This window comes from Volvox carteri, assembly GCF_000143455.1.
Source record: "Volvox carteri f. nagariensis unplaced genomic scaffold VOLCAscaffold_3, whole genome shotgun sequence".
Taxonomy (NCBI): domain Eukaryota; kingdom Viridiplantae; phylum Chlorophyta; class Chlorophyceae; order Chlamydomonadales; family Volvocaceae; genus Volvox; species Volvox carteri.
In genome coordinates this window covers 713,925-728,594 of record NW_003307546.1, presented here as the reverse complement: position 1 = coordinate 728,594, position 14,670 = coordinate 713,925, and the positions used below count along the sequence as shown (strand labels likewise).

At 56.9% G+C, this 14,670-nt stretch overlaps 2 protein-coding genes across 2 annotated transcripts; both read right to left on the bottom strand.

Moving 5' to 3' along the window:
* Positions 1-1,739: 1,739 nt before the first annotated feature.
* On the bottom strand, positions 1,740-5,007 carry VOLCADRAFT_72683 (uncharacterized protein). Its single transcript, XM_002946333.1, has 8 exons — positions 4,809-5,007; positions 4,700-4,738; positions 4,387-4,626; positions 4,077-4,181; positions 3,559-3,669; positions 3,041-3,246; positions 2,666-2,876; positions 1,740-2,362 (listed from the first exon to the last, which is right to left on the bottom strand). Exons 1-8 carry the CDS (start codon positions 4,932-4,934, stop codon positions 2,225-2,227), a joined length of 1,176 nt encoding a protein of 391 aa, XP_002946379.1. The 5' UTR covers positions 4,935-5,007; the 3' UTR covers positions 1,740-2,224.
* A 1,483-nt stretch (positions 5,008-6,490) lies between these two features.
* On the bottom strand, positions 6,491-13,950 carry VOLCADRAFT_86592 (uncharacterized protein; the record flags this gene model as incomplete). The annotated part of the gene is made up of 13 exons (XM_002946332.1): positions 6,491-7,285; positions 7,507-7,716; positions 7,877-8,014; positions 8,395-8,547; positions 9,026-9,448; positions 9,628-9,709; positions 10,443-10,568; positions 10,705-10,857; positions 11,114-11,522; positions 12,455-12,500; positions 12,746-12,826; positions 13,319-13,380; positions 13,623-13,950. The coding sequence occupies 13 exons, from the start codon at positions 13,948-13,950 to the stop codon at positions 6,491-6,493; spliced, it is 3,006 nt and encodes a 1,001-aa protein (XP_002946378.1).
* Between the last annotated feature and the right edge of the window lie 720 nt (positions 13,951-14,670).

Sequence of the window (14,670 nt, the reverse complement as noted above, 5' to 3'; positions counted from 1 at the left end):
ATGCTCTTAAAATCCTGCCGAAACCCCGGTTCCTGCCACCCTAATCCATTGAGAATTTCCTGACTTTGGTATCAGATTGAATCAGCGTCCAACAATGAACAAGGCGTCGGATTGCGGGTTAAACTAGTCCATCACCACAACTAAGGGTATTATACTTCCACCTTCCCCTCCCTCCCTTTTACCGAAGAGGACGCATTTACCAACCTTCGTTCTTAAAGGGTCGCGCTTCCTGCAGCAGGAATAATCTAGGGCGCTCGGCAAACCCTCAACCCTCAAAATAAGTAAGCACACGTTTGCAACTTAAAAGTCCTGGATTAGATTCCTCTGGTAATCAGAAGCAGCGTCAACTAGCAGGTCGATGACGGGCCCGGGACCGGAAAGGCCAGGGCTTTTTTCCACTAAAGCCAGCGGCTTGGTTCGGACGCCACCAAGGAGGGTGCTGTGAAGCACTCAGCAAGAAGAGATTTGAGCACAATGGCCAGAGAAAACACGCAACCAGAACCTCGGTTGAGTAACAAGACAGGTATCCGGGGAGCCCTCCTAAAGCCACGATTACCAGCACAACATTTGCTCGAGCAGCTGGATCCTGGGGAACACGCCTCCACAGCCCCACTTGGAACCTCCACAGCCCCGAGTCAGCTAGTCCTAAGGCCCGGGATAAGGAGCTTCATGTGAGGCACACTAAGGGCAGGCCTTGCCACACCGAAAACATCTGGATCCTGCGACATGCAAATCTCCAGACCGTTTGAACTACTTTCAGCACAGATCCAGCCTTAGAAACGCAGGTTGTTGCGCTCTTGGCAGCTTACCTTGCTTTCCATTGATACTTTTATTGAGAATAACTAGACTGCTAGCGTGTAGCCAGCGAAGCTATACGACAGCGGGATATATGTAGGTGCTCTGACCTCCCCTCCACGTCCTTCCACATTGGAGTTCGGCCCAACCACGTGCAACGCATTACAAAACTGTGTGGACGCGTAGGCGGTGGATTTGTTGCCTGAGCAAGGGGAACGAATTGCGCGCTGCTCGAGGCCCTTTACAGCTATACCTCCCTGCCCTAGACGACCCTAGCTCGAACCCTTTCTACCCCGGCTGCACGCCTGTGCACCCCTGGGGCCGCACTGCCAAGGACGGGATTCTATACTGGGCCGGTTCCTGCGACCAGATGTGGTGACTGGCAGACAAGCCGTATGGTGTACTCCGGGCCTGGAGTTTCAGCAGCTCGAGCGGAGGAACCTAGATGCAAGCTCTGTCCTGAGTCATAATTACTATCCGTAGATCGATGTTTATACTGTGTGCACACTGTTCCCTGGCGGCCAAATGCCCTTTACCGGAGCCCAGCAGGGGTGGGTTGGGTGGGTACGTCTGGAGTTTGCATGTCTTGTTTGAGCTGCCATCTTTAACGGGGATATTTTGGTCGTCTGCAGCTGCTTTCGGAGGTGTTACTATGACAGGCACCGGTCACGATCCGTATGAACTACAGATGGACAGGAGGCTATTGGCAAAAATAACAATGGTCCAATGCAGGGGAACTGGTCCGAAGTAGCTTCGCCCTTCCCACTCTAGAGGAAATGGAGGGGAACGGCGGACATGGCCGACTGCTGCCGCTGGGGGATCCCTTAAAAAACGTTCAGTGTGGAAGCTCGATTCTGCAGCTGCTGGCAGGCAAGGGTCCCGATGCCGGTAATACGCTGACGGGCCAACTGAGCGACAATGCTGAGCGATAACCAGGGCTGCAATATTCAAGTAGAACATAACACAACAATTTCAGCAGCCCACCCTACTGCCAGAGAGCCTGTGCCGTGTTTCTGCCTAGACACGGTCGTCGCCAGCTCACAAATGTACTGGTTAGGTGATACCACGTCATTACCATCATGCACTCAGTCATTTGTATATGGACAAAACGTCCAAGTCAGGAGCTCCAACCGCCCGACTATACCTAGGCCGGAGTCAAAAAGCGCACTGCATCCTCCGTCCATACATATAGTCCTGCGGTCATAGAAAACTGTACACGTTCAATCCCGCATCCCGGGGTTAGACAACCCCAAAATGTCTCTTGAACTTCTTGTTGATAAAAAATAGCCAAACAGGAGCGGAGCCCAGTGCAGCCCTGAATGTCGCCGCACTGCTTAACCGCGCTGGGCTGGACGTCTCTCACTCGCACTACTACCCACATTGGCACGCGTCTTACAGCCGCAAACACTAGGCATGCAGCAGCCAATGTTTACTTCTCCCCCGCAAGCCACTTGGACGCCTCGATGCCATAGTAAGTCAGGATGAGATCTGCGCCGGCGCGGCGGAAGCTCGTCATAGCCTCCAGCACCGCATCCTTCTCGTTCAGCCAACCTCGCTCCGCCGCAGCCTGCATCATTAATATAAATCGCGCCACATGATCAGGAAATGCAACGCATGGACGCAGGTAATTGGCAAGAGTGTGAATACCATCCCCTACGACAGCAGTTCAGGACATCCCTCTTCGGGACACCTCCACTCTTCTTACGTAACTCGCTTTCTCTGCGGCTTTGTCGCCTGCACTTTGCCGTTACTGCCCAATAGCTTCGACGTCCACTTCACCCGCACTACGCAATTCCCTGCAGCGGCCATGTCAAACCTCCCGTAGCACCCGCAAAAGCACGGGCGGCAATAGCGATACCCAGTGCCATACCTTGAGCATGGCGTACTCTCCCGATACGTGGTAGACGGCCACCGGCAGCGGGCTCGTCTCCCTGAGCAACCGGACAACGTCCAGATATGGCATGCCGGGCTTCACCATCATAATGTCCGCCCCCTCGGCCTCATCGGCCTTGGCCTCCCGAATAGCTTCCCGATAGTTCGCCGGGTCCATCTGGTACGTCTTCTTGTTAGGCGGGATGCGCCTGCAAGGGTGAGGAGCCGGTGTGAGAATTCGATTGGAAAACCCATTGGTTGCATGCATCCCTTGCATGCTCGTTGATAGGATGGAGAGATGCGAGGTATCGTTTCAACAGTGATCAAGACAGGGCATAGGCCTCCAGCGCCCATCGCATGGTGCCGCACGCACCTGTGCGCCTGGCCTGGCTTCGGTGCGGACGCCAGGGCATCACGGAAGGGGCCGTAGTAAGCTGACGCGTACTTGGCGGTGTAGCTCATGATGGACACGTTAGTGAAGCCCTCGCGATCCAGCGCACGGCGAATAGCGCCCACGCGGCCGTCCATCATGTCCGAGGGGGAAACAACATCGGCACCGGCCTCCGCCTGGCTGACTGCCTGAGAGGCGAGAGGGAGATGGGATTGGCGTAAGGAGAACGGGGGACGTGGGGATCGATTACAGAAACGCGACGGAAACAGAAGCCACAGCGTTATTCGTTTAATGGCGCGCAGTGAGATTGGCTGGTAGCATACACCTGCCATGCTGTAAGGCTGTGCGGAATCCCGTTGATTCATAAATCGATGAGACTGCTTATCAAGTGGAAGGAGATATTGCATGCCTGCCTGCCTTGCTTAAGGACTGGGGCCTAAATTCATCTGTTGCACGTTGGCGCCGCGCCATCTGCGAAGGATTAGCTTCTGGCTACACACCTGGCGGCACAGGTACTCAATGGTCTCATCGTTCAAGATCACGCCGGCGTCCGACACGATGCCATCATGGCCATCCGAGTTGTACGGGTCCAGGGCCACATCCGTGTAGACCTAAAACGGAGGGGAGGGACGACGAAGAAATAGCACACACGCAAGTCATGGCACCACTAGCGGGGCATGGATCCAGTGGTGCAGGCCCACACAGGAATAAAGGAAACACTTGTGCACGTGCTGTGCTCTACCACCCCACTAGCCTGACTTTGCAAACGCACTGTTAGTCTGCCAGGCTACGTTGATCACTGTAGCCCCAAATTACCATGGTAATGCCACCGGGCTGTCTTGCCCCCTTCCCGAACAAAAACCCCAATCCAGAATACTTCAGGATGGCATATCGTTTTATCCACCAATCCGATCGGGTGTCCGCCGATGCCCCACTAAACCATATGCCCAAATAATCAGCCCTAGTCCGCAAGGGAGGGTCCGAAAGATGCTCAGCTAGCATGCGTGTCGACGCGCACCTCCAAATCAGGGAAAGTGTCCTTCAGAAGGCGGATAGTGCGTTGCGACAGACCGTTGGGGTTGAAGGCCTCCTCGGCGGTTGGTGTCTTCAGATGGTCAGGAGTCTGCGTCAAGGAAAGGTGTTTAGTGAATGCCCGCGTAGGGTCGTACAAAACGTACGGCTGGTTCACGGCTGCAGTGCCAGGTGTAGCTGTAACTATCCTTCCTAATATATTAATACCGCCGTACTTTTACGCAAAGCCCCTCACCAAGGCAAACGCGACATTATGCACCAGCCAGGTTACGTGGTCGTGCGGACGCCCTGCGCACCTTCGGGAAGACCACAACCTGGTTCACGCCGTAGGAGCGCGCCTCGGCAACATAGTCAATAACGTTCTTGCCATAGGCAAGACGGTAGATGCCCGGCATGGACGCAATAGGGATGTTGTTGCTGCCCTCCTCGTGCACAAAAATTGGCAAGATGAAATTGGCAGGAGATACGATGCTCTCGCGAATTGCAGAGCGGAACGTCTCACTCCGACGGTTGCGACGAGGACGCGACGGTAGGTCCTGCACGCAATTAGGAAATGTGAACTTACAAGCTGCGGTGCCCAGATCTTAATACCGATCCCTCTTTACACACCTGTGGAGTAACAATTGGTGTACCCTCTGGGACGCCAACCTGTGAGCGACAAGTCCCGCAACGGGTTCAGCGACTCCCCGAAGCCGATGAACCGATGCACCAATCCTACCCGCGCCTTGCCATTGGTCGAGGCCACCACTGGACGGACTGCCTCCGCAACGTTGCGAACCACCAGAGCACGGCGTTGGCAGCCGATGCAAGGCGCACGGCCCAAGCTGCGAAGCTGCTGGTTCATGTTGGTCGGCGCTGAGCGAAAAGAAATGGTGCTTAGATCTTGGGTCACCAACACTATAAACGTATTTGCACTTGTACGCTTGAGGGGGTTCGAGTGCGTTAGGCACAGCTTCTACAAAAGGAGTACTCTTGATCCGGCATCCGTACGGTACGCAAAACTGTCCTTGATTTTGTTTGGGAACTACACAGAGAGAACTGTTTGTGCCGCCAACTATTCTATCTTTCATTTGTGACTCGCAAATGGGTCAACCAAATTGAGAAGCGTTATACATGCTACTATGCCAAAGTTGTTTTTCATGGCTTGTGGAGTTACCAGATTGACAATGGTTTTAAGATTTACATGTTCAAATCAGGTCATGTTTGCACCGAAGCATGCGAAATCAGTCAAGTGTTACTGGTTGGGGTCATTGCGGTGACAGACCTTTACGAACCGACGCCGCACAGCAAATGTGATTTGATTGGCCAGATTGCCCTCTTACACACCGGCCTGCCCTGGTGCCACCACACCTGCAAACCATTTTACTGCACCACCACCATGTGGCTGATGGGAGAGAGTCATTCCGTACCTGTGGAAGGCCAACCTATTGCACGTACTGCTTTCCCTCACTGCTGTCCGCGGACAACACACAAACGACATAGAAAGCCCTGCGCCTTTCCAACCTGAAGCATCATGCTGGATCCGCACGTACCAGGTCGCATGGCTTTATGGAAACCCCGGCCAACAATGCCGAACCCCAATCATTTGTAAGTATCACGGAGCAGGACGCCGCTTCATCACGCTGATACCTCCTACGGCAGCCATATCCCAGGTGCTGCGCCATCGCAGCCCAGGGAGGTCACTGCTATACACAAACTTCCCTCTTGACCTGTTAAAGTCAACCTCTAACCTAGACTCACTTCGTGCACATGTCCGCTTTCATGCTGGTCTAGGATGCCACAGCAGTGCGGGCGCGCGTACCAACGCATGGGGTAGGGGGACTGACCCACCGCTGTGGCTCTCCATTGCTGGAAACACAGTCAAGCTTCCTTGCCCAAACACCTCCATGCTTCCGTACTCCGAATGGCCACTCCGGTAAAATCCGAGTTTGTCACGGTGCATGGCAATGACCCACCCAGTTCAGGCTCCCGATGCCGGGAAACAAATGAAAAAATCCCGGGACCCCGCGGATTCCGCGCCCCGGCGAATTCACTTACTGCGATATGCCTCAGCCGCTGCCAGTTCATTGCCAAGAAATCACCTCAGCTAAGCATGCTACCCATCATGCATTTTCACCACCGGGCGCAAACCCACGTCCCCGCTACCTACTGCCCTCACTAGGTTCCGGAGAGCACGGTCCTGCCCCTGATGAGCTTTTCAGCTGCTATGACCTGCCGTTCATAGATCATCGCACCTGGAAGCGTAATATCTGCGCCTGTCCTAACTTTCGCCTCATGCGCTTCTCACAGTGTGCATCCATCCTGTACTCTTCTCTTGCCTATGCATTAATCCACCTGCAACATAAGCTTAACTCCTAACTCCCTCTTCAAGATGCATTAAAGAGCAAGACCGCATCACATTCAATCTACTTTCGCATGCCCCGATCCTGCACCTAGCCCCGAAAGAGTTGACAGTAGAGTGGTCGCGAGCCCCGGCCCAGATCCCCCTGCGGTGCCCGGCGCCACACCCGGTGCTGGCCCGCTCAACCGCCGCGGCACCGCACCCACAAGGGCCAGGGGTGATACGGGCCCCCGCGAGCCGCCGTGCGCTGCCGTGTTCACCGCAGCCGTCAGCTCCACAGAGGGCAGCTGGTAGCTGTTCCCCGAGCTGCCTTGGCCTGGCCCATACGGAGCAGGGGCCGCAGCAGGGGCCGCAGCCAAGGCTGGTGAAAGCGGCTGCTGAGGCGTCCCCGCCGTCAGCCCCGGGTGCGAAGGTACCGTCAGGCTCAGCGTAGAGGGCCCAGTCGGTGCTGTTGGGTGCGGGAGCGGGGCACTGGCGACAGGGCCCCATCCCAGCCCCGTTCCCGTCGCCGGCGTTCCCATCGGATGTCCAGTGACGGTGCCCGCCGCCGCACGTGATGCTGGCGCCGGCCTGGCGCCATATGCCTTGACGCCAAACTTGCGGTTGTAATACCGGCTGTGGTAGTGCGCCAACACTTTAATGCAGTAGCCAAACAGAAGTTTCACACCGCAAAGGATGCCGTACAATGCGGCAACGATGAACAGCCGCGGCCACATCTGTGCGCGTGTCTCCACGCGTAGCCAGAAGAGCGTCACCGCGATGCGCATCGCCAGCGCGGCGGGCGCCAGGTGGTGGAAGTTGAGCAGCCGCGGCGCGGAGTGGCTCTGTGCCGCCAGCGCCTTGGCACACAACTCCTGCAGGACACGTGGAAACAGTAAGGTCAAGGGACACTGCGCCAGGCAGACCCCTCTTCTGGCCTCTACTCTTAAATACAATCCCAGCCGGAAGAGCCGCAATACCGCCACGCCGCCGGAAGTCCTCACAGGGCTACAGCGTGGCGCAGCCGCAGTCGTATTGATAAGGCTCTGCTGCACTTCGGGTACCCTCGCCCTGTTCTCCCCCTCCTCGCACATACCTGGTGGAACTCGCGGTACAGCCCGGGCCGCACTTCATTGAACTTGCCCAGCACGGCGTGCTTGATGATGTCAATGACCACCTCCGCGGCCACCATCAGCACGCACACGCGCAAGTAGTCGTGCGGTGGCAACCAGGAGCCGGCGCTGTCCATCTCCTCCACCACCACGAAGGACAGAACCACAAGCAAGTGAAACCGCTCCACAGCATCCTGGGGATGGAAGCGGGGCAGGGGCGTCTGGGTTTGAACACAGCAAGTTCGAACACGAGTGAGTAGTGAGAGCCAACGGACCAACCCTGCAGTACGATCCTTCCTTCCTGATGTTGTGCAGCCTTTCTCCCGTATACCTGCATCTCCCTGTCCTGCTCACCGCGCATACCAGCGCCCAGATCCGGGTACTGTCCCACTTCTTAAAAACCGTGCTCTTGATCTCCACGAAGTTATTGGCGATTAGCAGCGCTACCAGACCGTTCCGCGACGAGTTAAGGGCCACAGCCACGATTAAGGCCTGCGTGTCAGGTGGAGTGGCCATGGGGATTGGAAGGGAACACACAGAAAGGGAAAATGACCACATAACAGCGACGAAGGGTGCAGGAGGAATTAGCGGAATATATCACAGCCAAAAGCGCCGAAATAGCGATCTGAGATATCCTTTTGACGCCACATGCGCCCTCCTCGCTCCGGGCCAAGGCTGTCAAAACCTTCAGCTGCTCCCTCCCCCTTCCACTCTACTGTGTGCTGCTGCACGGGCTTCAACGCCATTATTCTGCAGCATTAGTCAACGGCAAGGCACCCAAGAACCTGTGAGAGGCTGTGACCCCAAACGCCCCCGGGGTAAACAAACACGTCGTTTCAGAACGCCAACCCCCGCACCCCGTCGCACCACACCTGGCACATCAGCGTCAGCGCATGCAGGGTCACGATAATGCAAGCCACCAGCGCATCCGACGCCAGCTCCCACAGCCGCTTCTTGCCCGCGAGCCACTGAGTGCACGTGCCGGAGAGCGCCTCCAACACGTCATTGCCGAAATTGGACAGAATCTGCGGGCAGTCGGCCGACGGAAAGGGAATGGATGACGTTTTTGGGGGGGCTGTTTGACCCCGGCGCTGACAGGCTACCCCATGTCAGCTACCATGCGGGAACCCAGCAGCAGCCGGGCGTTGTCTATTGCCGCACGAACACGTCGCTGCGCTGGCTGCCCGCCGTCCGCAGTCAGGCTTCAAGTTAAGACACCAAACTGTGCCAAATTTGGTGGAGTCCACCCCCCTACACTTTACAAGCCTTAACCCATCGCCCCGCCTCTAGAGGGAGCTCGCTAGTAAGGCAGAGCTTCCTGACACCCTCGCCCATCCGTCCCTTTCACAACTACTGCTTCCTGCCCCGGAACATTGCGGTGCTTCAGCAGTCCGCTTCACCGCTTGCCTTGTCCAGCATGTCGAACGCCGTGGACAGCACCGACATCTTCAGAAACTCCGAAGTGATATCCTTGAGCCAGTAGTAGATGGAGCCCGGTCGCACCGCCCGCAGCGCGGCGGTGGCCAGAAACAAGATCGCCAGGCAAACCATGTCATACAACTGGCTGCCACTAAGCCGCGGCGCCGCTGTCCCGCCGCCGCGCGACCGGCCGTCAACGGCAGCTACCGCCGCTGCGGCCGCCGCGGCGACTCCACCGTTGAAACTGGGAGCACCTCGGAAAGACGCCGCGGCGGTGGAGCTCTCCGACACGGATGTGGTTCCGGAGGTCGCGTCAGCGAACGAGATTCTGGGAAGCCGTCTGTCAGGTCCTGGCCCTGGGGTGACATTGTTGTTATCAGCCGCCTCAGCCGCCGCCGCGCCACGCGGGTCCCGCGTCCGGCGGAGTGGAGTCGCCCCAGTCGCTGCTCCGAAGGCGAGTTGTGCCATAGCCAGTGCGCAGCGGAGCGGTAAGAGTGTGAACACGCCCTGCAGGAAAGACAACCCAAGACAAGCAAATATAGCCTGGCAAAGAAAAGTGCGCGCGTTCCATAGAGCGCCAGATCAAAGAGAGCCAGGCAAAAGGTCCGCCTTCCCAGGAGCCTCATTCCCGTCCTGTTCGGGCCGCAGCTCCTAGGAACATCCAGCCCTCCAGGTGCCCATCTCACCAGAAACGAGTCCACCAGAAGCAGCGAACCAAACCAAATCAGCCGCTCCAGCTGGTACGGCACGTACAACAGGAAGTTGTATCTGCGCGCGTGGGGACCGCCGCGTGGCATGAGCAGGTCAGGACCTAAACAGCGACCAGGTAGGTACTCGTTCATTTTCCCCGCTGGAGGATCGACCAGTCGGTCGCACCAGTCCGCCGCGGCAAACACGCACACACACACACACACACACACACACACACACACACACACACACACACACACACACACACACACACACACACACACAGCCGTGCCTGAGGCGTCCACGTCGCTCCACGTTCTCCCGAGCTGTGCAACCGACCCGACCTTCTTCGCAGTCCGTCCCCCGTCCGTCCCCCGGCAGCACTCCTCATGCCGGTCCTCTGTTCCTAGACCGCATGCCCTCCCAAGTCGCTTTCCCAACCAATAGCGGCATGCGCCTGCTCCTGTTCAACCCGCGCTGGCCACATGCCGCTAGCCCTGTTCCCCCCTACACCCACCCGCCCCACACACCCACAAACATGGTTTGCGACCCTTGCCCTATCCCTCTATCTTCGCATCATTCACTTCCTGCCACTACCTCCCTACCATAACCTTCCCCCGCGACCTCCCCCCGTTTGCACTGCACTCAATATTGCACCTGGTCCTCATGGGATTGGGGGCAAACGGTAAAGATTTCAGGCTGGCTTAATGAAGGCACAGCTTCCCATGTCCACTCTCACGGAGCTTTTGCTGAGGCCACGTGAGCGGTCCTGTCCTGTCGTACCCCCCGGTACCCGACCCTACGAACTCACACTCTTTCCCGTTCCGTCTGACCCCACACGACGTCCGCTGTGGGCGTCTTCTCCGCTGGCTGCGCCTCAGCCAACACGTAGGCTGCCAGCGTCTGCAGCGGCTCATCCCCCGAACCCACGCTGTGGCTTATGGCATGGCGGGAGTGGATGTACGGCGGCAGCGGCGTGCTGCCCGTGCTCGCCGTACACAAACCAGCTCCCCCATGCGCGTTTCCGACCTGCGCTCCAACAGAGCCGGGGGTCGCCATGCCGGGGGTTGCACCTGGCATGCATCCGTGGGTAGTGCCGACAGCGGCTGGGGCCATTGCGGTGGCTCCCGGTGAGGGCAAGACGACCGCCGCTAGGGGTAGGGCCACCACCGGCGAGAGCAAGGCTTGCGGCTGCGACGTTGACCATATTTGCATGGCGGCGAGATCTGCGCAATGGGGTCAGCGGAGTCAGGGCAGGAAGGGCTGGTACGGGTAACTGCGAGCAATGTAACGTGGCGTCTGATTTGCGCGTCACGATGATGATAATAATGATGACGATGATAATGATACATGGATGATGACGACAATGATATTTTGCTGCCAAAGGGTAAAAGCGCACAGGGCGCGGTGCAACATCGGCCAGACCGCAGTGCGCACACAGCCCGCCGTCCTGTAGCACGCAGTGCCCACCAGAGGGCCTACCCTACTGCAGGCACAGCCCAAACCCCAGAAAAATAGCCCTGTCTTACATAGCCTGTCCTTGCCAAAGCACAGCAGCTGAACAACTGCAGCTGGACTATCCTAAGATGCGCTGCGGGCTGTTTCCGGCCCCTGCCCTGGTCTAGCCAAGCCCCCGCCATACCGCTTGAAGTTGCGACTGTGGCGGCCCCCGACGGCACGCCACCATCGGAATTGGACACCGCCACGTCCGCAGCCTGTGTACTGGAAGCGTTCAGCAAGTACGCTGTGGAAAGGGACTTTGCAAGTCGTGAGGCCTGCGTGTCCTCTGAGCGTCGAGTTACGATGGATGTTGGCAAACGGGCGTGTCCGCTTGCATGGCTGTCAGGGCCAGACGACGTGTCATCCGAAGGGTCCTGCTTTGAGCACGCAGCTAAAGGTGCAGAGGACCGATTGAGGGCGTTCGTCGGTGAAAGTGGTATTTTGGGTGGCAGAGCTGAGCGCATCGGAGGCTGTGCTTCAGGAAGAATGGGTTCAGGCTCCTCGGCATCTGTCTGAGCCTCATGTGAACCCAGCGAGCTGCTCCTTGCATCGTCATCGCCATACTGTTGTTCTTCTTTATCTGCAAACATTTGAATCTAGTCATACATGTGATACATATATCATAGTAAAGCTTGCCATATATTCAAAGCTCTTCTTTGCTAAGAGACCGGTACGGCAGCGCAACGGTGCTAGCTCCAAATGACCCCTTCCGACGGCTTATTATTGAGAAGTAGTGAGCATCTAAGGTAAAATTGTAATTTAATGTTAAGTGCTGCAGAATTGTTGTAACGGCCTAGGGTTGTACTGTGATTCCGTAACGGTGATTAATGTCTTGTGCTAGCACCATAAAGTACCCAAGAATCTGATCAATTCACGGGCTCTGAATTAACAGCATGTATGCGGGATTTCCAACCCCAGCGTAACAATGAACCTGATAATGGACCAACGGAAACAAGAAAAAGCTTTACAGCGGGAAATGCGGGCTTCGCGTTCTCTTTTCAAAACGGCCTTTCCAGATCACAATAATGGCTTGCGGACACATCCACTCATGGACTCGGCGGCGCCAGGACCTTTTTGATGGGTTCGTAAACCACCCAAGACAGAGCCGTGCCTGCAGCAAAGTGAGGGTAGGGGGCATTTGGCATTTGCACGTTCCCTTTCATAAGGAACAAATAATTAAATCCTATGAATGTAACTTCGATGGTGTTGAGTGACCCGTTCAGGTCGGATTGTATGGTTATAACGCTCCGTCGCAAGTTGTCTTAGCCGAATCAGTAACAAAGGACAGGATTTTACCAGGCTAATCAAAACACATTCCCGTACCTGGAGCCAGCTGAAGGATGCGGGCGCCCAACCCAGTTAAGAAGACCTGCAAGAGCGGGCGTGGAAGGGCAGTTAAGGGCATCGTCATGCCAGCGTCCCTTACCAAGCACCAATACCTAACCCCAAAGCATTCCTTCAAAGCCACGTGACTGTATGCCTGGAAAGAGCAACGCCATCGACCCATATCGCGTGAGTTGGGGCGTGGGGCAAGTCCCACGCTTCCATCCCGGAATTAGCGACAAGCTGCCTGCACCCGTTGGCGTATTGCCGTGATCCGCCCGTGCACCGCACCTTAAGACCCTCAGTTCTCCACATTTGGCAGGCCAGAGACCAGGCCGTCGCACGAGCATGCGCCTGACACGCCGACAGCACCTACAGCCGGGGACACGGACGCTGGCGGGCATGGATTTGGGGAGGACATACTGGGCGCGCTCGTGTCCCCGCCCCAGTGAACTCTCGCCCAGCGCAAGCTACGAGGTTAAGTTAATGAAAAGAAAGCCAGGCTCTAACGTGCATGCACCGCCGCGGCAGCGTGTGGCATTAGCACCCTCCCTGCAGGACTCAGGTCCGCCTCAGGGCCCGACAGGCGGAGGAAGGCCAAGCGGTGCTGTCGCGGAAATGCTTGCCTGTTGTCTGAGACGATACCAATGCTACCCCAAAGCAGCTGCATGTTACAACAGCTTCACGTCACGCCCGCCCAGCTACGCGGCCAGAAACACGAGGGCCCCGACGTCTCCTCCTGTCCCACCCTGCAACCTAGGTACGGCTACACCAAACAAGGATGATGCTCCTGGAGAGCAGATGAAGCACACACATATGCAGATGCTCTTAAGCAACGCTGTGCGTATTTGTGCCATTTTGTACCTGTAGACGCGTTTTCACCACATCCGCGGGGTGGGTGAGGATGCCCGCCAGGCTGGCACTGCCTGCGGAGGAAAGCCCCACGGTGCTATAGGTGTGCAAGGTACTCGTCGCTGGGCGAGAGCAATGCAAGCAAGCAGCAGGAAACACCTCCTGGAAATCAAGTTGCGACCAACGGGACCTCTGCATGCGCAACTAGCTCCCAAGCATATATCTTGAGGCAATCCATTGCGTCGTATATCTACGGCAAACTGATCAGACTGGAAAGCCTAGTGAGTTTCTCCGCCGCTTGCATCCCACGTCTCACCAGCGGAGCAGATCCCCAGTACGAAGGGCGACAGCTCCTCGGCCGTCGAGGAGGTGCCGGAGCCGCAGCTGCTGGGGGCAGACTGCATCCCCTCCTCGTCTGCAGCCGCGGCCACGCCGCTACCTCCGCCTGGGGCTGGCGAGCAAGCCGCACTCGCGGCCGCCCGTTTGGAGCCCTCATACGCCGCGATGAAGATGGTGTTCCATGGGAGCCAAACTGCATTAGTGGCCTTGAGGCCGGGGTGGCAGGCAACAGAGGTTAACCCCCGACGGCTGCGCCTTTGCACTTGGGAAAGAGACCAATGTGGATTGCGGGAGCGGCCAGCCATTTCTGTTTACATCTCCTGCTTTATAATATCCCGATTTTAAATCATTAAAACAGAGCCCAAGAAGTGCACGTGGCGCATAATATGGTTGCGGCCAAGTTCGGAGCGCTGCTCTGTTGCGTTTAGAGCGACTACCTGTACGGCAGCAGGCGGCTACCTAGCATACCTGAGCAGGCTGTACCACTAGCTGTGTGACCATCAGCACTCACCCAGTATCCTTTGAGCAACCCGCGAAGGCCATTTTGACGAACCTGTGCGGAGCAGAGCATTTCAAAGGCTGGCGCTCGAAGTTAAAATAATAAGTCTAGCCTCTATCTACTCTTTATCCATCTCACCAGCTCCAGAAGCGCCTGGTAAGGTCCCGAGTAGGAGTACGTTCCCCGCATCAGCGGCGCCACCTGCAAGCGCTCCTTTATAATATCCACCGGTGTGAACACCAGCCCCGCCAGGAGCTGCGCTCCAGCACCCACAGCCATGTCGCCCAGGATACCCCAACTCACTAGAGCAGCGGAATGGCATGAAGGTCGTTTCACGATATTCAAGTCTCAGAAAATTAAACAAGGCATAGTTATTTTAAGCAAAAGTTGCCCAGCTACATTCAGCCGTCTGTTATTCTTAGCTGCCTCAGCCGTGAGATTTCCCTTCCAGGTGCCGAAAGCGAAGGCGGAGAGCAGGTGATGCTATGCCGGGGCAATTTCCAGGGAGCATGGCCGTTCTTAGCTT